Below are 26,739 nucleotides of genomic sequence, written 5' to 3'. Positions count from 1 at the left end.
TTGGTTTAGGGGTGGTACTTACTGCACCTGTTCCACTGCATTTCTTAAGAAAACTATGCAGCAACACGCCTTGCATGACAGCATAGGTGTTCAACGAAAGGATAATGGCACACTAGTATTTGTTAAGGCTGTTAAGACACTTACATGCTGTTGCTAACTTTAATTTCTTTGTACAGCAAATAGCCAATTAAAAAGAAGACAGTTGGATCACAGGCTATAATAAAGTCAATTAACCCACAAAAACACTTTATGCATGCTGTTTATTTAAAATGTGAATATACATTAACATCGTCATTACATGAAAATCTTTGCCCATACAGGTTTGACTAAAGATGTAATGATACACATACTGCTCTAAGAAAACCCCCAAATACACCAAAAGGCGGAAGTATCCGAGAGGTGAAGGAAACGCGTGTAGTCTGACCAATGCTACTGGAACAGGGTTAATTTAATTTTGCTCTCGTTTATCTGACTCCAAAAGATAAGTTCAACTGCTCCTCTGTTCTAACAGTTCAACAAAAGGAACTGCAAATGTCCGCCAATAGTGTGGCTCTATATGATCGCTATCTATTTGTATAGACGCGGACGTGCCCGTGGCCTGTATAGCCTACAATTATACTTAGTATGTATCTTGTGACGGCACTGGTAGGCGAGTGACTACAGGTATCCTATTGTCTATGTCTGTTAGGACTCTAAACTGCTAAGTGTGCAGTGGTGCGAGGATGCAGGTTCAAATTAATACAATTTATTAAACAATATGCATTGCAGAAATAGAATGACAATGTGTTACAAGAATTACAAGTTGTAATGAATGGCTATACGCAAATAGTTCGCAGGAGATCGTATTAGTGAGTCTCCTCACTCAAAACAACAAATCATCAAATAAAGAGTCACAAGATGGCGGTAACAATGGTCCTGCTGATGTTATCTCTGTATGTCCAACAAACCTGGTTAACCTTCGTATTACAGCTGGATGCTGACTTACAGGTAACTTGCATTACCTGTGGTTTATTCCAACAAGATCTTTATTCAGCAACCAGTATACTACACAACCAATGACACCAAACTATTTCCCACATGATTAGCTATCTAAAGACACTAAACACTGTAAACACTGGAAAACCCATGGTTTATACAGTGCAATTTCAACTCATCAGTTCTGGGAGCATTCCACTGAGGTGGCAGAATTTCACAGTGGCAGCACAATGATGGGAGCAATAGTCCTGTATTGACGAGCACTGTCTTTTCATCAAACCTTGCTGACCCTGTGTCAGCATGGTCAACACAGTCTGTTTCCTTTTGGGGGTCTGCAGAGAGGCACACTTATGTAAAATGCCCTACACTGCTGTTTAATATCATAACCAACACCAAGACTGTTCAATTAAATCATTAAGAATATAGAAATCAACTTTACAAAGAGCTCTTATCCATGATCCAGAATTCATTAAAATCAAAGTATGAAAAATGTTCGCCAATTAGATGCAAAACCAGAAATATGCAAACTCCAATGAAACAACCTCCCAATTCTGATTTACTTTTAAAGGAATAAGGAATCCAAAAACAAATCAAAACTTCAAATGTAAAATAATGCATATTTCACTGGATACTAAAGATATTGGACCTCAATAACCTGCTGGGGGCTATTCAGCTATTGGTTGAGAGGTATTAAAAAAATATATATATCTTAATTTCAGATTCTGGTCAGGATTTCACCAAACTGTTCCACTGCATTTCTTAAGAAAACTATGCAGCAGGTTCAAATTAATACAATATATTAAACAATGTGTATTGCAGAAATAGAATGACAATGTGTTACAAGAAACAACAAATCATCAAATAAAGAGTCACAAGATGGCGGTGACAATGGTCCTGCTGATGTTATCGCTCTATGTCCAACAAAAAAAAAAAAACCCCATTCAAAGTCTGTGGATATCCAGGACCAGCAGTGTATACTACTTTAGATTAACTTATTTTTTCACAGTTCCCATTTTCAGATTCAATATTCATTTCAGATTCTGGTCAGGATTTCACCAAACTTGTTCACTAGCTATTTGCGTGTTAAAATGGAAGGAGATCTATTTTTGCATGTGAACAGATACACAGGAAGAGCCTGGTGACTGTTGAAGATGACATGAGTGTCCCTGCCTCCCTTCACACTGTCATACCGGGACAGGGGATCTGAGCCAAGGACAGGAGGGATGATTAAGTCGGGGGAGCCATGGGTGTCCTTTCCTGTCAACACCTGGGCCTCAAAAATGTAAACATACTCCTCCTTTTCCAAGTGATCTGCCAGCTTCTTTGCCGAGGACACACTGCTACCGAAATATATACCAGCTCCGTAAGGTTGGTCTAAAACAAAACAAATGTGATAGGCCATCAACTAATTGGACATAATATTTCAAAATGATGCCTTCCTGAATGGTTTTAATGAATACATTATCCCTCAGTGGAGCCCTAATACACCCAAATATGCTGAACCTGCACTTGTATTTAGTTTCATAAAATAAATGCAGTGCAACAATGATTATTTCTATTAACTTTGACATCTAATTATATAAATTTCACAAAATGAAATGATATTGCACACATTAATGTATACAGGAACACATTTTTAGAATAAAATGAAATATCTCATCACCAAATTGGATGTCATTTTAAACATCATACCAATCATTTATGAGAAGGAGGAAACGTACTGACTGTCAAACAAACAAGTAGCGAGGGAATTCATAAGAAATATTAAATTTGATCCTATGAATGCTTGTTTCTTAGTATTGTGGGTTAGTTGTTTACAGAACTGGTTGTACCTTTGGGTGGGGAGTACTGCCTCTGGAACCCAACGCGGCACACCAGGTCACAGAATTGTGCTGGTACCTGCTGGTACATGCGCCTGGAACCTCCGGACACCTGCCTCTGCTTCTGCTGGAAAAGATGCTCCAGAAGAGGGTTCTCCACCTTCTCGATCTGTAACAACAGCGGGAGCGTCACCCAATACGAGCTCTGACACATGCAATGCAAACGTCAGGACAGATTGCGACCATTCATTGTGGCCCATCAATGGTTTTACACCATCAATGGTTTTAAATGTACTTTAAATACAATTTAAAAAAGAAAAAGTAAAAACACTAAATGTCACCCACCATAGTATTAGGTGTATTGTACTGTCACCCACCTTAACAACATCAAGACCATATGGCAAGACTGGTCGGTCTCCATTAGTAAGATCCTTCACCAGCGTCCTTTGATAAAAGGACCTGTTACTGAATTTCCGGTCCATGGGATTGTCTTTATACAAGCCTGAAAGAAATAACAGGTACAGATGATCGAGGGGGAATCTCAGCAGGAACACAGTCATCTCAAGCCCGCAGATCGCTTACCTATTCTCTCAATACGACACCCCTTCCCAGTTGGATCGCTTGCCTCCATTTTTCTGAGGGAAACCTGGAGATTGCAGCCGTTCTCTGTCACGGTCACTCTGTCGCGCTCTGCAAGGCGGGCCCTTTCCAAAGTGCCAGTGATCTCAGGTTGTTCAAAGCCAGGTTCTTCACGGCACCTCCAGCGGACCACGGCGTGCATCATGGCACTCTCCTCGGTCTGGGCGAATTCCTCCTGGGCTTCGCAACACAGAGCCTCCACCCGCAGTGCAGCCTCTTGCATTCCCGACTGGGAGGGTGCTGCGATAATCACTCCAGCCTGACCATCACGAAGGAACTCCTGGATGGACAGATGAAACGTAGCCTGGAGGGACAGCAGCTTCTTATGCTCACTCTGTCCGAAGTGCAGGACGTGGTTGTTAAATATGGTGCACTGTTTGTCGTTGTGAAAAAGTGTATCATAAACCCATCTTCTTGCTTCCCTGTGATCCACTTCGGAGGAACTGGGGAGCTCAATGCATGGTTGGTCTTCAGGCACAGGCCAATCACGTTCATAGGAGCCTGATGATCCTGAATAGTCTCGTGAATATCAAGAATACAACGTAAAGCACATTGCACTGCATTTGAAGAACATGGCACATACAGGGGAAGGGTCGTACTCTGCCTGTTTTCTGGAATAGCACTGATACAGCATTTAATGTCAGGTTGATTCTCAAGGCCATTGATAAATGCAGCACACAGGAGAACAAAGAAGCATCTGAAGAAAGTTATAATTGTTCAACAATTAATGTGTAAATCCCAAGGAATGAAAAGCTGTAAAGTAAATTGAAGTGATGAATATTCAATGAGTACTTATTCTTGCTCCTACTTGATTTTTACATACCTTTGCTGGCATTGCTAGACTGCACTGAATGCTCAGATTTCTGATGCTGCATCTCCTTTTCAAAAGCCTGTGGAATCAGGGGGAAGCTAAATGTGTAAATACATTCAAAATACAATATTCCAACTACTTGAGGCTTGAAATGGTATTGGAAAAGCATTTCATTTCATTTCAAGTAAATGGTTTGAGTTTGAATTTAGATACACACAAAGACATAAAGCCAGTTTTCTTTGGCATGGACACCCAGAAGTTCCTGATCTTCTCTCCCACTGTATAAGTTCTAAAAATACAAACCCTGATTCTCTGTGATCAATTTTGTAACCTGAATTATTCTGTGTTGGAGAATATGAATTTCAGTAATTCTTTAAATAATTGAGGGGAATAACAAAAAGAGAACTGGCAAAGGGTTAAGGAGACAAGAATGAAACACAAAGACTGTAGGGTATTGTCCCAGCTATGGCAATGACATTTAACCCTTGAGAAATTAGAAATAATGAGAAAAATGTACCTGAATTTTTTATATCAATCTGGTGAACAAACACATTTTTATAGCAAAATTCAAATGAAAAAATAAATACATAATAGCTCATGGAAGCCAACCTGGGTAAGATTGGCAAAGAAAATAAATGCTGTTAATGCATCTGTCTGAATATGGGATACTGAGCCAAAACCATAACCAAAACAATTTAGAAATGCATAATTAAAAAAGAATAGGCAATATTACCGTTATTATCTTTACATCACTGGGAAACAAAACAAAATAAACATCCATCTTCTGTCTTTTGTGTTGCTTGGCAAAATATGCAACTTCTCCAATCATTAATTTGGCTACTTCCTCTTCCTTGAAGCCCAGATTACCAGTGCCAATGGCAGGGAAGGAGATGGACGAGTAATTGTTCTTGACTGCCCTGTCCAAGCATTTTTTAACAATTTCACGCAGAATCTAGGAAACAACAGAATAACAGAACTTCAGTCTTGGATGAACAAGGTTTCAAGCAGCAAAACAAACTCTCTCAGGGATGTCAGAATCTGGTGCTGAAGGCCTCAGTGCCTGCTGGTCTTGGTGTTTCACTGCCAACTATAAATCACTAAGTGACTCCATGGATGTTTCTTCCAAGGCCTCAATGAGTTTAGGATTAAAAAGTAAACCCCAAAAACCTGCAGATGCTGTGGCCCTTTTGGATTTGAGCTGGACACGCCAATAACAAGCCCCTTTGGACACAAAACAGGTTGTTTGCAGGTCTATTCCTTTTCTCAGCGGATGTACAGAGATGCACAAAATCAAGAAATGAGAGCAAAAACCCTAAACATTGCTCACCTCCAGACACAGTGCCTCACTGCCTCACACTCGGGGTGCCAATGGGCAACCACGTTTAAATGTCTGCCATATCATGGGATGATATAATTGATTATGATGATAAAACTGAATAATTTAAACTTACCTTAGACCCTTGACCTTCACTGGATGAACATATTGTGTGGTACACCTTTTGAGAATGAAGCATATGGCCACGGGTTTCAATGACATCCCCAAACTGAGGAGAACGAGGGGAATGTGATGAAATGTCCTTTTGAATTTTGCTGCCAGCTTTTTTCAATATTGCAGTTGAAACATTCCCCATTGATAAATTAAGGTCTTGAGATATTGTATTCACAATTACATCCACCTATAAAGAAAAAAACATGAAGGTGAAATGAAACATTTGAATCCACCACAAATACAACTGCATACATTTGTATACAATTACCAGTATGTGATTCCTGAATCATGAATGCATGTCTACTACAGTATATATTTTGCACCTTTCAGAAAAAAATCATTTTAGCCAGAATAGTCCAGGAAGGGCTCAGATGCCATTCTATAACTGCTACGCAGCCTGTAGCGTATTGGTTAAGGTACATGACTGGGACACACAAGGTCGGTGGTTTGATCCCAGGTGTAGCCACAATAAGATCTGCACAGCCATTGGACCCTTGAGCAAGGCCCTCAACCCTGCATTGCTCCAAGGGAGGATTGTCTCCTGCTGAGTCTAATCATAGTAAGTCATTAATAGTAATGTTAACTTACTAACATGACATCACTCTTCAATGGGCCACAGTTAAAAGAAAATAAAAGCACTAAGTCTTGGATGAACTATGCTTGAGTGACAAGTAGTCCTGTAAAATTAAGTTTCTGGAATCCATGATAGAAGCCACACTGAATAATTGAAAGTGTGTATGAGACAGGTACTTTCTGGTGGGTCTACACAGTTACGTGAATTTTGCTCTCTCACATGCCTTCGGCTTACCTTCTCTTGTTCAATGTTCCCTTTTTTGATATGCATGGTGACGGCGTCCATCTGCAACGATGACGAGGTGGGTCTGGCATCTTTAACAGCTCTGCTGTAGGACGCCTTGGAGTCCAGAATCTTTCTGAAAGCCAACTCCATCGCTGAGACTGTACGCTCGTCATTATTGACCAGGCGAACTTCTCTAAGCTGTGAACCACTGCCGTAGTGGTAATCTTTCAGGGTGCTCACAATAACTTCCGCACAGGCATCGAGAGGGAAATTAAACAATCCGGAGCTCAGAGCAGGCATGGCGACAGATCGGAAGCCTTCTTTTTCTGCCAAGTGTAAGACGCTCTCAACTGCCTGTTTCAATAAAGGAGACGCCCTCTGAACTTCTCCAGGGATCGCCGACCAGTAAATGTATGGACCTACAGCATGAATGACCGCTTTACAGGGGAGATTTCCGGGTTGTGTCACAACGGCTCGTCCAGTTCTTACCTTTCCATTCATTTTAATGTATTGATCACTCAACTGCTGGAACTGTGGACCGCCGGCTCGAGAGAGTGCTCCTGCCAGCCCGCCCCCATGGCGGAGATCCTCGTTGGCGGCATTGACTACAGCATCCACCTGGTGAGTGGTCAGGTCATCCCTCCACACGGAGACCTCCAGCCCACCCGGCAGACGCACTGAGCACCGCTTCTCCCCGCCCGTCTGGGCTGCGGTGGCACCACCTGACGCGTCCCTCCTCTGTATGTTGTGCAGAACGGCGGAGATGCCAAACTTTTTCTGCACAACATGGATCAGAACCTCACCGCACTGGGCGAGGAGCTGTGCTGTGGCAGGATCCACGGGCATCATCGTTCCCTCACTCATGGTCGCTGGCTAGAATACCTGAAGAGAGAACGACAAAGAGCCAGACTGAAATGAGTACAATATTAAGAGACATTTGGGTAGTTCACCCAAAAAAACCCACTCACCCCTATCTATCCATCCATCCAGGAGTTTAACTGAAATTTTCTACTGAAGTTTTCTAGATACATTATCTGTTGCACCTCCATGATGCCAATGTTTGTGGCGCTCAAAACAGCAAAAATGTATGGCTAGATAGCACCCCGGGTGGAAATATAGCTTTGTTTTATTTTGGGGTGAACTGCAACCGCGTTACCAGACCATATTTACTGCGGCTTGTTCCCTGGAAATATTTTTCTGTGTCCCAGTAAAATTATTATGAAGTTTTTGCATTGGGTCTAAAACATGTTAAGAGTATGTGTGGCAAATTTGGTGGTGATATAATATTGTGTAATATTATATTGTGTAGATTAGTCCCAACCAAATACTAACAACAATAATTATCCTCCCTAATAAAGATGCTCTCACGGTTATACTTGGCATAGATTTAAACTTGATTATCTGGGATGTGAGCACTGTGCTCCTGTCGAGCTTTTTAGTCTAGTCCAGCAACGCACCAGGGGAACTGCCCCTTTAAATAAAAAGTGTTTTTATTTAAAGAAGTAGTGTTTCTTTTTTCGGTTACATACAGAGTTTGTGTGCGTGTGTGTGTCGGCCCATTATATAAAATTAGCCAGCTGAAACTGCCCGGAATGCCCCCCCAACACGTAACTTTCTTGGGTGTGAAAGGAAATAATGAATACAAACTTGTTCTGAAAGCAGAAGCCACAAAGAAAAAGCGATTTGGACATTACATTTATGTGCACTGTAAACTTTAGAGTACTTTCAGAAAGAAGTTAGAACAGCTCAGCGAAAACAACCGCGCTCTGAAAAAAATGGACAGGTATCCACTACATCTGAACGTCTCACCTTTTGAAAACTCAATGCGAATGAAAGCGACAAAGTTGCATAGCCATAGATAAGGTAACATGCTTACAACTGTATTTAAGAATTTGCATTTGAGTTAAGGGGACTTAACCTACCTCTCAGCTACCGACGAATGTCTGCTCTCTTTTTGCTGCACTGGTTGTGTTGCAGTTTATTCAACGGTGAAAATAAGTAGGGGTGTTTCCAGGAATCGAAAGTGAAAGAATATCTTTAAAACGACTTCCTTGTCTGTTTGATTTTTTAAAATACGCACGTATCTCAAAGCTTTTCACTTATAGGCACATAGAAAAATGTCTTAGGAACCTGTCTGCTATGCGGTCTGCAGTTTTAGAAGTTTACCATTTTGTTACCTCGTACATGTTTTGGAATCGTGTTTTTGCGAATCTCAATTTTAAAATGTAATTCTACGTTAGGCCACTTACTAATTTGATTCAACCTGACATAATAGCACTACACCTAGCAGGTCAACAATTATGCGCCAACAACAATCCCTCACTGGTTGAGAGTAGATTCATGTCTCTCTGGTGTCAACGGATATTAGGCAAATTGACGCAGTGCTTGAAAATCCGTCTATCTATTCTTTATATTTGTCCTTACCCTTGTTTTTTAAAACATACCTACTCCCCTAAATTCATACTGGCTCTCTCTAATTCTAACGAAGTACTTATATAATACAAGTGCAATGACGAAAACATGTTGCAATAAAAACATTAAATAATGCATTTAATTTTCATTTAATGTCCCTTGTAGTGTAGGTTACATCATAGCAGAATGTGACCACTCATGTCACCTACTGGACAGGGGACAAAAACGGAATTGTTGTGCCTGTGCTATACGCCTACGTTCTGTAGCACTGAAATTGATCCAATAACGCAAACACTATTGCTAAATGTTTCCCAATATATCTAAAGATGGAAAATGTATTTAGTAGGCCTAGAAGTGGATTGCTAATGACTCATAATTAGGCTAAGTATAGGCTATTATTAAGCCAAGTCTACTCGTTGTTCTCATTTCAGTTTTAATTTATTAAAACAGTAGAATCTACATTTGAAATCATTATCATCGTTGTTAAATATTATGGCCAACTTTTGCTAAATTACATTAATAGACACATTCGCATTTAGGCAAACTGGAAAGTAAGGAACAAATAACCAATAGGCTAAGGAAGTGCATTTTCACAGAAAGAAAAGTGAAACTGAACGGTAGACTACCTTGTACAAAAGTAAAGAGACCGCATTTGAGAAAGAGAGCGATGGAGGACGATTTCCCTTTCCCTCTCCGGGTGGAAGGCGACTGGGACGCGAGTATCCCCAAATTAAAAAACAAGCTTAACATTTACTTTCAAAGTAGAAAGGCCAACGGCGGTGACTGTTCGGTAGAATACGAATCATCAGATGGACAGAGAGCGGTCGTCTGGTTCAAGACTGAAGAAGGTAAGTGCGTAACTTGGCAAATGTTCAGCATTCCATTGCGAATAATGTTTTTAACTGTAAAGTCGATCCCAAGGCTTTCCGTCAACTGTTCTCAACCCGGAGATTAGCCATATGTGTTTTGGCAATTCTACACCATTGGCAAATCTAATTATTTAAAACCAGGGCGTTAACGCACCGGTAACCGCGCCGTGTTACTCTGTTTAATGCCTTTAACAACTGATTTGTTCATAATTAAGGTATAAGTGATGGTAGTCAAGTAAATATATATATATTTTTAATCACTTTTCTGTCGCACATGCGCAGTAAGACAGAGAGTTCTAAACAAACAAGGACACGAATTGAAACTTGGACGAGGACTGCTAAAGCTGACCGTCAGACTGCCGCAATCTGAAGAGACGAGCAGCGTAAGCAATTTATATTGAATACGCAACCGCTCCCAACTAACATATAACCACAACATATAAATGATAATGTTGCCTAAGATAGAACTCTGCTTTAACAACCCACACAACTCTTTTATTTCTTTTGACAGAATTTCCCAGAAACATCAGATGAAATCTGTAAGTATAGACAGCTTCATTAAAATGTTAAACTGTACTGGAGTGTTCATTTTATCGGTGCTGTAGTTATGTAAGCGACTGATTGTGATATTTAACGATTATTTCTGTTTATGTTTTGTATGAAGTGTAAGATATTAATTTGCAAGCTCATGGACAGCGAAGAAGTAGCCTTATTCTCTTTTTGGCACAGATTACAAACAGTTATAAAAACAATAAAAAAATAAATCAAAACAGATATGAAACAATAATTACACAAAACAAGCAGAGTGAATAATAAGAAAGTTATTTGCTATGCAGCCTAATACATTGGGCCTAGCCAACATACTTAAACATGTTTTTAAACAACAATCGCAAATGTTGTAGCTTTACATTACATTAATGGCAGTTGGCAGATGCTCTTATCCAGAGCAAGTTGATTAGATTAAACAGGAGACAATCCTCCCCTGGAGCAATGCAGGGTTAAGGGCCTTGCTCAAGGGCCCAACAGCTTTACAAATCTTATTGTGGCTATACCAGGGATCAAACCATCGACCAATGCGGGTCGCAGTGATGTACCTTAACCACTATGCTACAGGCCGCCCCCTTTGATGGTGGAAGTATTTTAAATGGATTCTCAATAACATCTAGGCAAAATGAATTAATCTTACATAAAATGTATATGAACCTGTTTACAAACCCGAACAGGGTCGCAGTGGAGCTGGAGCCTATCCCAGCATACATTGGGTGAAATGCAGGAATACACCCCAGGGTACACACACACCATTCACTCACACTCACACAATTTTTTTTAAATTAGGCTACTGGGCCCAGTGTTTCTAAACTTATCTGACAGGATAACAGAAACCAGATTGGATTAAATCTGAAAATTGTAAATATTGGTTTGTATTTTTGTAAGTTCAAAGACTAAATCAGGATAGTTTTCTGAAATTGTTCATTGTTAATGGAACTGTGTTCGAACTGGTGATGATTTCGGGAACTATAGCCAAAATCCTTTTTTCTATAAATTGGTTGAAAAAACTGTGCCGGGAAATTGTAATTGAAATTTTTTATGAGAGATTTATTTTTAAAATTCTGTCTGTTGTATACCTGTGCAAATAAGTAAATGTTACAAGGGACAAGCATTTTATATGGATTGTTCATTTTTCTTTGACCAAGTATGCAGTTATTATTTGGTTCAACAGGTGGCAAAATACAGTGGAGGTTGATTGAATAAGGAATACGTAATAAGGAATTCTGCATTCCTAAATCTTGATCTTGTAGTATCTGTATCATTTTCAGGCTTGCTGTTAAGCAAAATGTAAATAATTATCTCACCAACAATCAACATATTTTAATAACTAATGAAAATAAATGAACTAGACAACAACATTCACGTAATATTTTTAATGATTAGGCTTAAATAACTTCCCCATTCTCCCTGGCACATTGCTGAGATGACAACCGGGAAATTCAGGTTCAAAGTGACACAGGACAGGGCATCAGTGCGTACACAGTCACACTCACCTCACCCTCCATTAGATCTGGCCAGTGCAATGGGGTGCTGTGCTGTTAATTCAACCATTATAATGATGGGAGCTGCGGGGACCAAATTACTGTATTATCTGGGCAATTCGTTCCTCGCGCCAGTGTCAATTATACCAGCACAGCCCTAGCGGGATATTTGTCATTCAGGTTAAGTATGTTTCAGTGGTAGTCCTATACAGTTAACGGAATCCACTGGTTAATGGAATTCATAACCTCTGGAATTCATAACCTTTGAATTCATAACCTTTGAATAGGGTCAAAAATGACCCCATCCTCACCGGACACCCGGTGATAAAGCCTGTTCATTGAATTTTTAAGTCAATATGTTTCATGTGTAAACAACCTGTCACTCATCAATAAATTAGTGAATAACTTTTACTACTGAGAGACGTATCTACAAAACACACATCTTAATTGTTATTGGTCTTTGCTGTAATAGATTAGGTTACTGCAGGGCTAATACCCTGATTTAGGCTACTGCTGCTGCTCAGAAAAGGGTCATTTCTTGTACTCTGAGGACAAAAGTCATCGGTTAAAAGGCCGGTTACCTGTCGCTACCTTATCGCTAATGTGTTAATTTCCCAGCATCAATTCCTCCTGCTGATCCACCAGCAGATGAAAAGGGACCCTCCGCCCCGACTCAGGGGGAGACCAAGGAGGTGGTGGCAGCACAAGAGGAGAAGGAGGCAGAGGAAGAGCTGCAGACGGTCTCCGTGTTGCTGGAAAATATCCCAGAGAAAATGAACAGCACGATGATAGAGCTGCTGGTGGAGAACATTAGTGACACCTCTATGGAACGGGGGGACTTCAGCCTGGAAATCATGCCTGACATCAGTGTGGCAGTGGTGTCCTTTAAGGAGAGCAAACGTAAGGGTGCTGCTTGACATTATTATTATATGTTTTATAGCTGACCCTTTTATCCAAAGTAACTTACAGTTGATTAAACTTAGCAGCAGACAACCCCCAACTGTAAAGTACTGATACATAGTTGAAACTGGCAAGAATGGTAGTTAACTTTTGTCATTTATGCTTTTGCAGACACGTCTACCTTCCTTTCAGAGGGCCCAAGGAACAAGCTGTTTATGAAGAATAAATTATCTGCCAGAGCCCTCGAAGTTACAAAGACTGTGAAAGTTGACAACATACCTCCCAGTGTCAGCAATGATTACCTTAGGCTCTACTTTAAAATGGAAGGAAAGGAAGAAGTAGAAGATGTAAAACAATTGGAAGATGAGGAGTGCACTGCATTTATAACTTTCAGACATCATAAAGGTAATTTTACATTACAAGGCGCCCTATAGGAAACCCCTAGCCCTAAGAAAGGCCGAGGAATCACGATGCATTTCAACGGTCATGTGTCTTGAAAAGCGGTTACAAGGGCCCAACTGCTGTGCAGATCTTCAACCAACGACCTTGCGGGTCCCAGTCATGTACCTTTACCACTACACTGCAGGCTGCCCGTTATGTGCCATTATAGTCACTATTATCGTTACTATTCACTATATAGTCACTATTATAGCAATAAAACATGTTTTGAGATGAAGAATGATATTTACTTAAAGGCAATGCAACAGGAGAAAATGCATTATTATATGTATTTTAAATCATTATTATATATATATTTTTATTTTATTTTGGCAGGTGTGAACCAAGTAACAAAAAAAATCCTTTGCATTAACGGAATGCGTATCGGAGTGTATCCATATTACGAATCCCTGGGAACAGCTCTGTACGGGAAAGAGAGACCCACATTGAAGTTACCAGATTCTTTTACTGAAAGCATGGATTCTGCTGTGTGGAAATTCCTGCAAGACAAACAGCTGGTTGAAGAGATCAACGAAGTAATGGCCGGGAATTTCTGCAAAGTGGATCTCCAGAGTTCTGAGGTGCTCATTAGCCCCCTGCGGTCCCTGCTGAAGAAGAAGGGCTTGACGGCTAAGGACATCAACCACTGGAAGGAGAAAGCCAATGCAACCTTTCACCTCGCCATCTCCAAGTTCCAGTCCTTTGACTGCAAGGTTATGCCTGCCGTGTGGGAGGAATCAGAAACGGAGATCCGCAGGGCCCTGACGGAGGCCGTTGTCATAGCACCTGACATGGCTAGAGGGGTAGTAACTCTAGCAGGCCTGGCCGAGGATGTCAACAAGGTCAAGGATGTACTGGAGGGCATTGTAGGTACAGCCACCAGAAGGCTGGAGAGGGAGAGAGACAGCATCACAGCGGAGGCCTCTGTGGCTCCTTCTCTCTACCACATCTTGCAACAAGACAGACTACCTCAGAAGCTTGCCACTGACTACCCGGAGCTGAAGATGACCTACAGCCCTGCCGACCAGAAGGTGATCCTCTGTGGATTGTCCGCCGAGGTGTATGCTGCCAAGATCAAGGTTCTGGAGCAAGTCATGGCCATGAAACGGAAGATGGTGGAGGTCGACGAGGACGTGCTCGCCTTCCTGTCCGAGGCAGACAAAGAGCAACTATGCAACTGTTTATTTACGGAGGAGGGGATCAAGGCTACGTACGACACATGTGACAGAAGAGTCCAGCTTTTGGGGGGAACAGACCAGGCCCTCTGTGATGCGGAGAAGCAGCTAAAGACGACTTTGAGTTCGTACAGCATAGAGGTGGAAGACGAGACTGTGCTGAGTAAACCAGAATGGCAGAACTTAGTCACCCGTTTAAAGGAATCCTTCAACTCCCCTGTAAAGAGAGTGAAAGTCAGGAGAACTGGCTATGACACCAAACAAGAAGTAATAGTGTCTGGCTTTCAAGGCGCGGTTAATTTAGTGCAGCAAGAATTGTTTAATTTCATTTCCAATAACACAATAATTGAATTTACTTTGGATGTTAAATCAAGGGCTACATTAAAATTTATTCAAGACTGGAAGAAAGAAAGCTGGTCAGAGGCTGTTAAAAGAGATGTACAAGTTAACTTTAATTATGAGACCAGAAGCCCAAACATCTGGCTGCGTGGCTCCAGAGCTCATATGGCAGATGTCAAGAATTTACTTCAGAACACGATTTCCTCTGTTCATTTTGATACCTTAAAAATAGCCAAGCCTGGGGCAAAAAAGTTTTTCAAGGAAAAGTGGGAGTTTGTGGAGAATGCAGCTGCCAAGACTGGGTGTCTGATTCAACTGGTGGAGGATGACCCAGAAGACGAATCTTCCAACGATGATGATGATGGTCAAGACATGGGAGATGCTATGCAGAAGACCATGCCTCCGGCCAGGCTTGCAGTTGGAGACAAGCAGCTTGGAAAAGTGCAGGCTAGCACAAGCCAAGACAGGACGCAAACCAGAGAGGGGCTGACCATTATCCTGTCAAAAGGGAATATCCAGGATGCATCAGTAAGTTAAGAGAGGGGGGAAGGAAAGAAAATGACAGTGAGCATGGCGATTTAAAATAATACTATGGATCAGGGTTGTCAGGAGCTTACTTATAGTAACTGTGGAGTAGCAATGATTTGTAGTGATTCATAGCCTTAGTTTCAAACTGTAAACAGTGTTCTTTACCAGAAATTGAGTATATATAATGTTTGTGGTAATAGTAGTAGTAATATTATTAGTATTATCGTGATGGAATGATACTATGCCATTTTCAGGAATGTGTATCTACAGTGCAGATGTTTAGGGTTGCCACACGTTCTGGATTTCCCGGGATTGTTCTCTTTTTTTGAGCGACTGCCCCAGAAATTGACTATTCTTTCCTGGGACACAAATTGTCCCGTGTTTTGGTACGTCTAAATGTCAGAGTTCCAAATAAAACCGGATTCTTTACGTTTCTTTAAAACGAGATTGGATGTCTTTACGTTTAGACATCCAATCCCGTGTCTCTAAGGTTAAAAGGAGTAAAACACAGCGACTATTGGCCATATGCCTATACTTCTTTTTAACTGGAATATAAATACGAAAGTTTACCTTATCACCTAGCACCTGCTGCACAGGCTGTCAGTCTGGCCATTCACTTCAACGACCCCACCGTGGGAAAGTTCAGCTAGCTACTAGCCAAGAGGTTATCACCTAATATTTCGGATTTATTTTTATTTATTTTGTCGGTTTTATAAAATGGGGGGAGAGATGGACGAGAAGGATGAGAGAACAAAATCAGACAAGCAACCAGCAAGCAGCAAAAAAAAAGAAAAGATATACAATATACAACTCAGACTGGGCAAAAAGAGAGCACTTTTCTGAATGGATAATGGCGCGTCAAATGTCCGGGTTTTTGCACAAATCAAATGTGACAACCCTAGTTCTGTTCAGTAAGCTCACAACATCAATAAGAGTCACGCCCGTGTCTGATGTCCTCCTCCCTCTGTCAGACAGATGTGGTTGTGAACATCTTGGGAGAGAGCCTCAGCCTGGACTCCGGCAATGTTTCCAGGGCAATCCTCCATGCAGCCGGAGAGGAGCTCCAGACCCTGCTTCAGGCAGAGGTGGCCGGAAGCAAGCCTGCGACAGGAGCGGTCCTCGTCACCAAAGGCTGCAACCTGAAGAGTAAAAATGTCTTCCATGCCCTCGCCCCGCACTGGGACAAAGGGAAGGGCAAGACAGACCAGGTAAAACCAGAGATATTGTATCACTGTAATATATACAGTATCCTATTTGGAGAAATGCATGGTTTAATGCTGATCCCAATTCTTAGAGAATCATAAAGCCTGCCTTTTTTGTTTTTCTGAAATGTCTTCTTTATTTATTGATTAGTTGTTCTCATTATGGCTTACTCACATTGGGTCAATTGCAGTGTACCTTGAATGCAATTTCGTATCCGTAAAATGTTTCCACTTTACCAAGAACAATGCTAATACAGCTTATTAGCGGCATGTTATGTTAATGGAAAGTTTAGGGAAATCAAAACTTGTTACTGATCACAGGTACTGGAACGCATTGTTGAGCAATGTCTGGAGAAGGCGGAGGAGCTCCAGCAAAGATCCATCGCTTTCCCGGCCATTGGCAGTGGAAACCTGGGTTTTCCCAAGGACTTTGTGGCCTCCATGTTGCTGGGGCAGGTAGTCAGCTTCAGCAGCAAGACGAACCTCAAGCACCTGCAGGAGGTGGTGATTGTCCTTCACCCCAGCGATGCTCAGACTTCTCAGGTAACTGGGTTACAGAAAAACATTTTATGGAATATTGTGGAATCATGGTACTGAAGTAATTTCCTGTGTCTCCATCGGCAGGCCTTCTACACTGAATTTAGTAAGAGGTTCGCAGGCATCTCTTCGAGCCTGAGCCAGCCAGCAAATCCAGCCACAGCACCCACACAGCCTGGAAAAGGTGCCGTCCTCAGTTTTAATAGCCTGGTCTTTCCCAAAACCTGTTGGTCCTTACCTGCGGTGTACTTCTTGCTGCTGTGATTAGGCTTCCTTGTCATTCTGTCTCAATTCCTTCTTCACTTTTCCCTTCAAGCTCTCTTTTCAAAGGTCACCGGTATAGCCCAAGGACACGAGATGAGAGTGGGAGGAGTGCTGCTCCAGGTTGTCACAGGTGACATCACTGCAGAGACCAGCGATGTCATTGTTAACTCCTCCAATGCCGACTTCTCCCTCAGATCAGGTTTGGTTTGGCTGTAGCTTAATTTCCATTCCATTTTTTTTCCATTTTGTACAGCAAGGCATTATACAGCAGATGGTTCTGTGGACCTAAAAATATTTTTGACATTGATATGAATTCTTTGGTGGGAGGGTGCGCACCAAGATTATTGGTTCCTACAATTCAATTAAGCTGCTTTATTTTAGGGGTTTAGTGAAGGCGGGTCATTCAGGACAAGGGGAGTATACAGCATGTTAAGACTAAACAAGAGTTAATGGTCTTATCTTACAGAACCTCTTGAGCATCAGTGACTTGCTTGCAGAATAATCTTTAAAATCCATCTCACATAAAGGTGTCTCAAAGGCAATTTTGGATGCAGCTGGTCCAACCGTCGATGCAGAGTGCAAGCAACTCGGTAAGCTTTTTTCCAGCTAAGCATCTCTGTAGGACAATTTCCACATGCTGTACTGCATTATGTATAGTAATGAATGCAAATAGAATGAGCAATCTTTCTGTACCACAGGTGCTCAGGCCAACAAAGACATGATAATGACTCAGCCAGGCAACCTCAAGAGCAAGAAGATCATCCACATCGTAGGCCAGACCGATGTCGCCAAGATCATCGGGTCTGTCAAGGCCGTCCTCCAGATGTGTGCTCAGCACAAGTTCACCTCGGTTTCCTTCCCTGCCCTCGGAACAGGTGTGGAAGCCGGACATCTGCTTCACGAGCCACAGCTCCCTCACACATCTGTTTCATATTTCAAGTCGCAAGCAAGCAATTGCTGAATGCATCGCTCATCAGATTTCCGTACACCAATTTCATGTAGACTTTGTGTGATGAAAAAAAAGAAGTACTTGAAATCAGGTGAGCATTGAAACGATCTCTTGGAACAGGTCAGGGAGGAGTTGGCCCCTCCCAGGTGGCCGATGCCATGCTGGACGCCGTTGAGGAAGTGGTCAAGCAGGACCCTGCCATGTCTTTGCGGCTGGTCAGGCTGGTCATCTTCCAGACGCCCATGCTGACCCACTTCCACAGCAGCATGCAGAAGAGAGAGAGCATGGGAATACAACCCCAGGCTCCAAAAGGCGTAATCAGCAAGCTTGCAAGTATGTCCGCATGCCAGCAGGCCTCCACAAGCCACCTCTAGCACTCTGAATAGGCTCTTCTGGGGGGAAAATAACCCCAGTAATTAAGCATTCACTTTTAATTCAATGTGTGTACAGTGTCTTGTTATACCCAGTAAATTAATTGGAAATTAAGTGGTGCTGGTAAGTTCACATGGATGCTGTGATGATTTATCACCAGTGGGTGGGTGTTGAACGCTGATCAGATTTAATCCTTGGTGCTGTTTTAAGCCAAATTATTATCTCTTTTCCCCCAAATTAGATTGTCTAGAGTACAATCTTATAAAGAAGACTGAAACTGAAGGTAGCCAGACTGGATTGAGAGTAGATTTGACCAACTTGCCAATGATGAAGTTTTACTTTGCTGTCTTTAAACAGTGTTCTTCAAAAGTGGTAAACAGGAGGGCAAGAAAATATTCAAGACTTTCAGACTTGAGGGAAAGACGCTTGAAGCGGCAATCTTCCACCTGTGCGGGGACTCGCAGGCTAGTGTGGATCAGGGCAAGCGCTGGATCCAGGAATTGTTCCACAAAGAGCTGGCCTTCGAGAGGATCACAGACGAGGCTATCCTTCACCTCTCGGATGAGGACAAGAAGAAGATCCAGGACCTGCAGCAGCAGCTGCAGGTAAGCCTGAAACTAGAAGAGGGGGACCCAGAGGCTACCATCATTGTAGAGGGGCTCAGTCGCGATGTCTTAAAGGCCGGGGGGAAGATCCGGTGCATGCTGAAGACGGCTCGGGATCAGCAGACCCAGAACAGGGATGCAGACCTCCTCTGTAACCTGGTGGAGTGGCAGTACCAGCAAGGGGGCCAGTATGTCGCCTTCGACAAGCTTGTGAACCTCCATCTAGAGCGGGCTATGCAAAACCAGAAGCCAGAAGTCAAGATCGAGATCGAACGGCAGCCCTACAAAGTCTCCCTGCCCAACGGGCCTGCCGTGGACAGCGGGGGCAAACCGCTCCAAATAAAACGCGTGGACAAGCAAGAAGGTACTGCTTTGTCTTGATGAATTCATTACAGCGTGGTATTATGGATTTTGAGACATTGCATTGTAGGATTACGCTAATGCGGGGTCTTCCATTAATAAATTGTTGTGCTTACAGCAATCTGACCTGATCCAATTTAAATGTTTTTTTTTCAGAACAAGACACACGCAAACTCCCAGAACACTGGAGTGCCATGAAGGCAGACCAGCCGTGCCTGACCACTCCTCTACAACCTGGAGACGCAGAGTACAAAGAAGTGCTTAACTTGTTTCAAGCCACATGTAAAAATCCAGTTTCAAAGGTACCATCCAATTATACTTGCACAACTTCTTCTTTTCTGTCTGCATCAGACCAATCCATGAAACTTCCCTGTTCTGCATCTTGGCAGAAATAAGTGTGTGTCAAGGATCTTCATTAATGGGAAACTTTTTATTATGTGTATTAGAAGTACATGCATGATGATCTACTGGAACTAATACACACCCACTCAAAGTCTCAAATTATGATTCTGGGTAAATTAAAATAAGAACTAAAAGAAAACATAGCCCTTTTCCAGGCATCAGTTCATTGCATTTGCACACCCAGGACCGGGGTCCGATTCCGAGTTTGGCCGGCTCACGTGGAGCGGCATAATTGGCTCACCACTCAGAGGGGGTGGGGTGGGGTGGGATGGGGGTTTCAGCAAGTGAACACCCTGGGCACCTCGGAACCATGGTCGCGGGCGGGACGATGTGGCTTGGAGTAGCCACGTTGTTCTCAGGATCACCATCCATCCGGGCCGCCGAGGGATGGGGTGTGGGTGGTGTACCCCTAGCTAAAAACCAAAAACAATAAAATAAAATAAAAACATTGCTCTTTTCCATTGTGACTTTCCCTGCTTGTAGATTGAAAGGGTGCAGAACCCCTGCCTGTGGATGAACTACCAGATCTTAAAGCAAACCATGAATCAGACCAACGGACACCAGAATAACGAGAAAAGGCTGTTCCATGGAACCAGCGAGCCCACCATCCAGCACATCAACCACCGCGGCTTCAACCGCAGCTACGCGGGGAAAAACGGTACCGCTCACCTCGTCCAGCGCAATCCGCTTCTGTTCCCTCAACTAGTTTGCAATTTGGACATGACAGGAAAATGTATAGAACAGAAGTTGTACAGTGCACCCTCCATAATGTTTCAAAGACCCATCATTTATTGCACATTGTCAGATTTGAATAAAGGGAATTTAGCTTAAAACTAAGCAAAAAAACATTAATGTTCTGTGCTTTATATACTAAAATCTTTGCACTGTTTTACTTCTTGTTTTACCTTTAACTTAGTATGGTTGTTTTTAAATTCTGTTTTAAAAACTTGAATGACACCTTCATGGAATGTCTTTCTATGTTTTATGTAAAGTGCTTTGAGTTACAGTAGATTTTACAGTTTTCCTGTTGATTTCCTGTTGTGGGCACTTTACAGAGGCGCATAGGGTATTCAGCACCCGCCTGGCTTCTTTTCACTGAAAGATTGTTTTGTTTTTTTGTTTTTTTAATTGCAGCTGCGGCCTTTGGGAACGGAACTTATTTTGCAGTTGGAGCCAACTACTCGGCTCAGAACACATACTCGGTGCCTGATGCCCAGGGGCAGAAGTATATGTACCTCTGCAGAGTGTTGACTGGGGATTTTACAAATGGGCGCAGTGGAATGATTGTACCTCCACCCAAAAGCAATGCTTCCCATGTCCTCTACAACAGCGTGACCGACAACGCTGCCTCCATGTTCATCATCTTCAACGACATCCAGGCCTATCCAGAGTACTTGATCACTTTCCGCTAGATCCTTCCTCCTTTAGCAACTGTCCTATTACCAAAACTTACTGTGCACCGCCATTGCCTTTTCCAATGCTCTGATACTTTACAATCCTTGTAAAAAATTATACTGAATAAAAAGCATAATATCATAAATGTGAAAAAAAAAAAAATACTTTACTCCACTTTACTTTACTCCATACTTCATGAATAAATTTGGATGTTATGGGGGGGGTACATTTAACCAAATGACACGTCACTGAGATCGCATATTTATACCTTTGTATTTGTATGAATACAGTCTCAGAATTTAAATGTTAATGATCTTAATGGTAAATTTTAAATAAAGGTGTACTTGTTGACCCAAGAACAGTTTGGGTCACATTTTTTCTTTGACAGAATAAAATGTTCCACTCCAGTTTTGGATTGTTTCTTGGTTTCTGCTCAAATGTGCGCTCACTTTGACAGTTCCAACTTCTTATGCCCACAACACACACTTAAACTGAGCTTCTGGTAGATGCCGACGGTATTTTGCTGAACAAAGTTTGAACATAATAAGTGAGGCATGGACAGACACATACCATTTCATTCAATAAACATTTATTTCACATTGTAAGCTTAACAAGAAACCAAAACAGAATGAATTTCAGGTAATTGCCACCTGTTTGGGTTGGGGTGGGCGGTTCCTCAGTCCGTGAGAATTGTCCTTCCATTGTGAGCCTAACGCTGCGATTACATTTCAGAAACGTGGCACTACGGCGATAAGGACGGCATTAGTTTTGAATGCTTTCCCATCTATCTCCCTCCCTCTTCCGCTCGGTGTCGTTCGCCCAGAGGACAGGCACGCTCACGTGGCTTTCCCAGGGCCGAGCGCAGCAGGGCTGGCTTAGGCCCGGTCCCTGCGGGGGGTGGGGGGGGGGGGCACGGCATGTGCGGTCACTTCTTGGCGGCGGTGGAGCGGGCGCGGTTCAGGCGGTCCAGGAGGGCGCGGTCGGTGGTGGGGGAGCAGCGGGGGGGGGCACGGCATGTGCGGTCACTTCTTGACGGCGGTGGTGCGGGCGCGGTTCAGGCGGTCCAGGAGGGCACGGTCGGTGGTGGGGGAGCAGCCGGGGGGGGCACGGCATGTGCGGTCACTTCTTGGCGGCGGTGGAGCGGGCGCGGTTCAGGCGGTCCAGGAGGGCGCGGTCGGTGGTGGGGGAGCAGCGGGAGAGGACCAGGCTGATCTCTGCCTCGCTGCGCCTCTCGATGGCCGCCTCTGCCGCACCATCCAGCTCCCTGGGAGGGAAACGCGTGAGTCGGTGATTCTGCGCAGCCCTCAGAAAATCAAACCCCCTACTCTGGGTACAACTGCGCACCGAATGGAGCCTCGCAGGAAAAAAAGATTAAAACACTGCTCCCACTCCGAAAACACTACAGGCCAGTTTCCCAGACTAGTCTTAGATTGAATAGTATTTTCAATGGAGATTCACCATACAAATCTCAAGCCTGATCTGGCCTGATGCCTGTGTGTGAAACCCATTGACTATTTCTGACTGCCAAATTGTAATTCATACAGTGCAGTCTGTAAGTATTTGGACAGTGACACAATTTTTGGTGGTTTGTCTCTACTTCAGAATTCATTGAATTGAACTAATGAATTTTAAATAAAACAATGACTACGAAGTTAAAGTGCATACTTGTAGCTTTCATTTGAGGGTGTTTACTGGCATATTGGGTGAACAGTGTAGGAATTGTAGTCGTTTGTATACAATTTCCGTGGACCAAACGTACAATAAGAAAGGTCTAGAGTTCATTCAAGGAGTGCCATCTACATTTGGAGTATGTTGTTGTCTCTTAACATGGGGTCCAAAGAGTAAAGCAGGCCATCATTAGGCTGAAAAATCTGAATAAATCAATCGGAGACATAGCCAAAAAATGTATGTGTCAATGCGTGCTGATGACACACTCACCCCACTGCCAGGTGTGCTTTGACTTTCTGTTCAGGGGTCACCTTGGAAACATACTTCTTGGCTTCATATTTATTGTGCAGCTTCACGCAGACCTCGACGAAGGGCTGGTACACAGACAGACAGACAGACAGACAGACAGATAGAGAGACAGAGATAGAGATAGATATGTCAGGCAAAAGTAGTGACTTCAGAAGCATACAGTAAGTCCTTAACACTGGCGGAGATGAGATCGCACCAGGTATCCGATGGGAGACTTCTTGCTCTTGGCAAACTTCTCGAGTTCATCCCAGTCCTCTTTCTCTGCCAGAGCGGTCAGCTTCAGCCACCAGTACCTGAACAGATGGACGGACGGACAGACAGACAGACAGTCAGTCAGTCAGTCAGTCAGTCAGACAGACATACAGACAGACAGACAGACAGACAGACAGACAGACATACAGACACACCATTCAGTTCTCCAGACTCCTTCCGACCCCTAGAATACTCAACAATACTCCAACCAACTGTAATGAGGCCAACCCCATAACCTGCAAATGAAGTCCACTTTCCATTCTACATCCAACCCCGAGAATACTCCAACCAACGGTAGTGAAACGAACCCCATAACCTGCAAATTCACCCCATTTCCCATTCTCTTCTCCGACAATACTCACTCATCCCCGATTGGTCTAAACATATCACTATCCTTCACAAAACAATTATTTCACATAACTGCGTATTTCACCGAAACGTCTCTGGGTTCTGCAGTAGAGGTTCTTGACCGAAGTCGGGTCTCCCGCTCACCTCTTGTCAGGAACACGGAACTCCTTGTAGAGCTGTTCGGCCTGCTTGTGCAGGCCGGCGGTGAGCAGGCAGTGCATAGTGTCCTGCAGGGAGGACCCCAGGACGCGCTCACCCTTCTCCTCCTCCACCCGCCTCTGGAAGCGCAGGAGCTTCATCTCCTCCTCCGTGGCCTGGGGAGAGGGGACGGGACCCGCGCTCCGTCAGCACACCCCTGGCCCCGCACGCCCAAAACGCCCCCACCCACACTGCAGGAGGTCCCCCAAACCCCGGCCCCGAGATCCGCTGGCTTTTGCGGTTTGTCGGCAATTAGTCGATCGGTTAAAGTGGTTGACTACAAGGCTGATTCTCCCTCACCCGGTTTCTTAAGTTTGAGCCCATTGTTGATTTTAAAGTGAAAGCAAAAACAGGCGCAGGGACTTTCCAGGCCAAAGATTAAACTATTAAAAAAAACTGCAAACAAAGGACCTGTCTGTGCAGAAATGCACTGTATTAGATCTTATTTCGACCTTATTTTGATCAAAGGAGATCCAATTTTGGGAGTCAAACTGGAAAATCTGTTTTGTTAAGTGACCTTTAGCCACTTATTCTATACACAGGGAAAAAGCCAATTAAAAACTATTCCAGTTGTTCAAACCTCTAGTATTAAGATACAAAGTATACAGTAGGTACAGCACATGACAGATATAAAAGTGTCTACCAGCCCCTTGTGCCAGCTCTACATCACCTTGGCAGCAAACTCGTTCTTGGCCTTGTTGTACTCATCCACTGCACTTTGGAGAAGAGACAACCGGGCCTCAAGCTTCTGGAAACACAAAAAGTGCATGCATTAAAACCAGACCACAGGTAGACCAAACATTCAGGCGTGTATACAAAAACACAGATGTACAAATTGAGAAGATAGGTGAGGACACAAAACACCGAGATAAGGGAGTGGGGCAAGATAAGGTGTATGAAGGAGGAAGGGATTTCTCAGGCACATTTCTGGTAAGTGACATTCTCTAATTGGGATCTTCCCTAACCGGTTTGCTTGGCCTGACTCACCCCCTCTTGGTAACTGGCTCTGACATAGAAGTTTCCCAGCTCCTGGTGATCATCATCCTGATTGAAGAGGTCCTTTAGAGTGTCCTGCTCTTGGTATTTACAGAACTGATACACACACACACACGCACACACACACACACAGATTAGTAACCAAACTACATATCTGCAGATAAATATAGGGGGAGATGAAGACTAAAGCTTTAGAACTAAAGCCGAACCGTATTACCTTTTTGACCAATATTTCCAAACACAAAACACGTGTGCACTCACTCATCCGCCCACCCACCCACCTGTCGGTATAGACTGAGAGCCACTGGCTGGTTCCTCAGGGTCATGAAGAAGTCCCCTCGGTTCATCTCATTCTTCAGGTAGGTCACCACCGTGTACACTGAGAGAGAGGTGAGCAGGGCTGTGTGAGCGGACATTCGCGTTTGGGAGCCGGACTCAGATCTGTGCATCAGTGTGCTGCACCCTGAGTGTGTATCTGTGTGTAAGTGAATTTGTGCTGTACCCAGGTCAGTATGAGTATCAGTGTGCTGTACCCAGGTCAGTGTTAGTATCAGTGTGCTATACCCAGATCAGTATGAGTATCAGTGTGCTGTACCCAGGTCAGTGTTAGTATCAGTGTGCTATACCCAGATCAGTGTGAGTATCAGTGTGCTGTACCCAGATCAGTGTGAGTATCAGTGTGCTGTACCCAGATGAGTGTGAGCATCAGTTTGCTGTACCCAGGTCAGTGTGAGTATCAGTGTGCTGTACCCAGGTCAGTGTGAGTATCAGTGTGCTGTACCCAGGTCAGTGTGAGTATCAGTGTGCTGTACCCAGGTCAGTGTTCGTATCAGTGTGCTATACCCAGATCAGTGTGAGTATCAGTGTGCTGTACCCAGGTCAGTGTTAGTATCAGTGTGCTGTACCCAGGTCAGTGTGAGTATCAGTGTGCTGTACCCAGGTCAGTGTTAGTATCAGTGTGCTGTACCCAGGTCAGTGTGAGTATCAGTGTGCTGTACCCAGATGAGTGTGAGCATCAGTGTGCTGTACCCAGGTCAGTGTGAGTATCAGTGTGCTGTACCCAGGTCAGTGTGAGTATCAGTGTGCTGTACACAGATCAGTGTGAGTATCAGTGTGCTGTACACAGATCAGTGTGAGTATCAGTGTGCTGTACACAGATCAGTGTGAGTATCAGTGTGCTGTACTCAGGTCAGTGATAGTATCAGTGTGCTGTACCCAGGCCAGTGTGAGTATCAGTGTGCTGTACCCAGGTCAGTGTGACTATCAGTGTGCTGTGCCCAGGCCAGTGTGAGTATCAGTGTGCTGTACCCAGGTCAGTGTCTCCGCTCTCAATGGCTTTGCTGAGGGCCAGCTGGCTCCTCTTCATTTTCAACAGCAGAGGTACCTGTTCCCCAGAGCGAGGCTCAAACTCCAGGAGCTGAGAGAGAGGGAGGCAGGGAGAGAGAAGGAGACGGTGAGCCTCCAGAGTGTAGCTGCGTGACCACGCTAGCGGGTGTCTGAGCAGCAGCGGAGGCGGTACCTTGATGGCCAGCTCCGTCCTGCCACACTCGTACGCGCGGGCAGCTATCTCAGAGTACGAGATCCCCCCAGCCTCGCCCAGCTTCACGCTGATGGTCCGTGCGATGACATCATCGCCCTCCTCCTTCTGCTGGACCTGA

The 26,739-nt window shown here is 43.7% G+C and overlaps 3 protein-coding genes across 6 annotated transcripts in view; 1 reads left to right on the top strand and 2 right to left on the bottom strand.

Annotated features, from left to right (window-relative positions):
• Positions 1–243: 243 nt before the first annotated feature.
• parp9 (poly(ADP-ribose) polymerase family member 9) lies at positions 244–9,823 on the bottom strand. 3 transcript variants are annotated; one of them, XM_061226743.1, is made up of 10 exons: positions 9,572–9,823; positions 8,456–8,495; positions 6,543–7,415; positions 5,697–5,921; positions 4,979–5,197; positions 4,258–4,324; positions 3,378–3,953; positions 3,173–3,297; positions 2,808–2,964; positions 244–2,349 (listed from the first exon to the last, which is right to left on the bottom strand). In XM_061226743.1, the coding sequence occupies exons 3-10, from the start codon at positions 7,395–7,397 to the stop codon at positions 2,048–2,050; spliced, it is 2,526 nt and encodes an 841-aa protein (XP_061082727.1). In that variant the 5' UTR covers positions 7,398–7,415; positions 8,456–8,495; positions 9,572–9,823; the 3' UTR covers positions 244–2,047. The 3 variants fall into 3 exon arrangements, with proteins under 3 accessions (XP_061082727.1, XP_061082728.1, XP_061082729.1); XM_061226744.1 differs by lacking the exon at positions 8,456–8,495; XM_061226745.1 differs by lacking the exon at positions 9,572–9,823 and having other exon boundaries at positions 3,378–3,944; positions 8,456–8,884.
• Positions 9,547–21,717, top strand: parp14rs1 (poly(ADP-ribose) polymerase family member 14-related sequence 1). Of its 2 annotated transcripts, none has more exons than XM_061226736.1 (17): positions 9,547–9,793; positions 10,097–10,197; positions 10,326–10,353; positions 12,490–12,744; positions 12,916–13,149; positions 13,519–15,224; positions 16,196–16,432; positions 16,748–16,969; positions 17,051–17,147; positions 17,280–17,426; positions 17,755–17,817; positions 17,926–18,102; positions 18,297–18,509; positions 18,906–19,517; positions 19,670–19,815; positions 20,399–20,573; positions 21,050–21,717. In XM_061226736.1, the coding sequence occupies exons 1-17, from the start codon at positions 9,613–9,615 to the stop codon at positions 21,325–21,327; spliced, it is 4,872 nt and encodes a 1,623-aa protein (XP_061082720.1). In that variant the 5' UTR covers positions 9,547–9,612; the 3' UTR covers positions 21,328–21,717. The 2 variants fall into 2 exon arrangements, with proteins under 2 accessions (XP_061082720.1, XP_061082719.1); XM_061226735.1 differs by having other exon boundaries at positions 12,463–12,744.
• A 165-nt stretch (positions 21,718–21,882) lies between these two features.
• vps16 (VPS16 core subunit of CORVET and HOPS complexes) overlaps positions 21,883–26,739 on the bottom strand; it is an 11,856-nt gene continuing 6,999 nt past the window's right edge. The window contains exons 16-24 of the mRNA XM_061226746.1: positions 26,601–26,735; positions 26,390–26,498; positions 25,363–25,460; positions 25,073–25,177; positions 24,756–24,833; positions 24,032–24,201; positions 23,484–23,580; positions 23,249–23,352; positions 21,883–22,574 (exon numbers count right to left, since the gene is read on the bottom strand). Of these exons, the coding sequence (XP_061082730.1) occupies positions 22,430–22,574; positions 23,249–23,352; positions 23,484–23,580; positions 24,032–24,201; positions 24,756–24,833; positions 25,073–25,177; positions 25,363–25,460; positions 26,390–26,498; positions 26,601–26,735 (1,041 nt within the window). The 3' untranslated portion in view covers positions 21,883–22,429. The remainder of the gene's footprint in view (positions 22,575–23,248; positions 23,353–23,483; positions 23,581–24,031; positions 24,202–24,755; positions 24,834–25,072; positions 25,178–25,362; positions 25,461–26,389; positions 26,499–26,600; positions 26,736–26,739) is intronic.

This window comes from Conger conger, chromosome 17, assembly GCF_963514075.1.
Source record: "Conger conger chromosome 17, fConCon1.1, whole genome shotgun sequence".
NCBI lineage: Eukaryota > Metazoa > Chordata > Actinopteri > Anguilliformes > Congridae > Conger > Conger conger.
The sequence above is the reverse complement of the archived record's forward strand: the minus strand, read 5'-3'. Positions and strand labels throughout refer to the sequence as shown.

Bases quoted from the DNA above. Each gene is read 5' to 3' on its own strand.
- parp14rs1 (XM_061226735.1), top strand. From the start codon at position 9,613: ATGGAGGACGATTTCCCTTTCCCTCTCCGGGTGGAAGGCGACTGGGAC. The intron at 12,745-12,915 runs GTAAGGGTGCTG...ATGCTTTTGCAG, and splicing joins GTCCTTTAAGGAGAGCAAAC to ACACGTCTACCTTCCTTTCA. The intron at 17,148-17,279 runs GTGCCGTCCTCA...TTTCCCTTCAAG, and splicing joins ACCCACACAGCCTGGAAAAG to CTCTCTTTTCAAAGGTCACC.
- parp9 (XM_061226743.1), bottom strand. From the start codon at position 7,397: ATGAGTGAGGGAACGATGATGCCCGTGGATCCTGCCACAGCACAGCTC. The intron at 5,922-6,542 runs GTAAGCCGAAGG...TTTTCTTTATAG, and splicing joins GGAACATTGAACAAGAGAAG to GTGGATGTAATTGTGAATAC. The intron at 5,198-5,696 runs GTAAGTTTAAAT...GTTGTTTCCTAG, and splicing joins GTGAAGGTCAAGGGTCTAAG to ATTCTGCGTGAAATTGTTAA.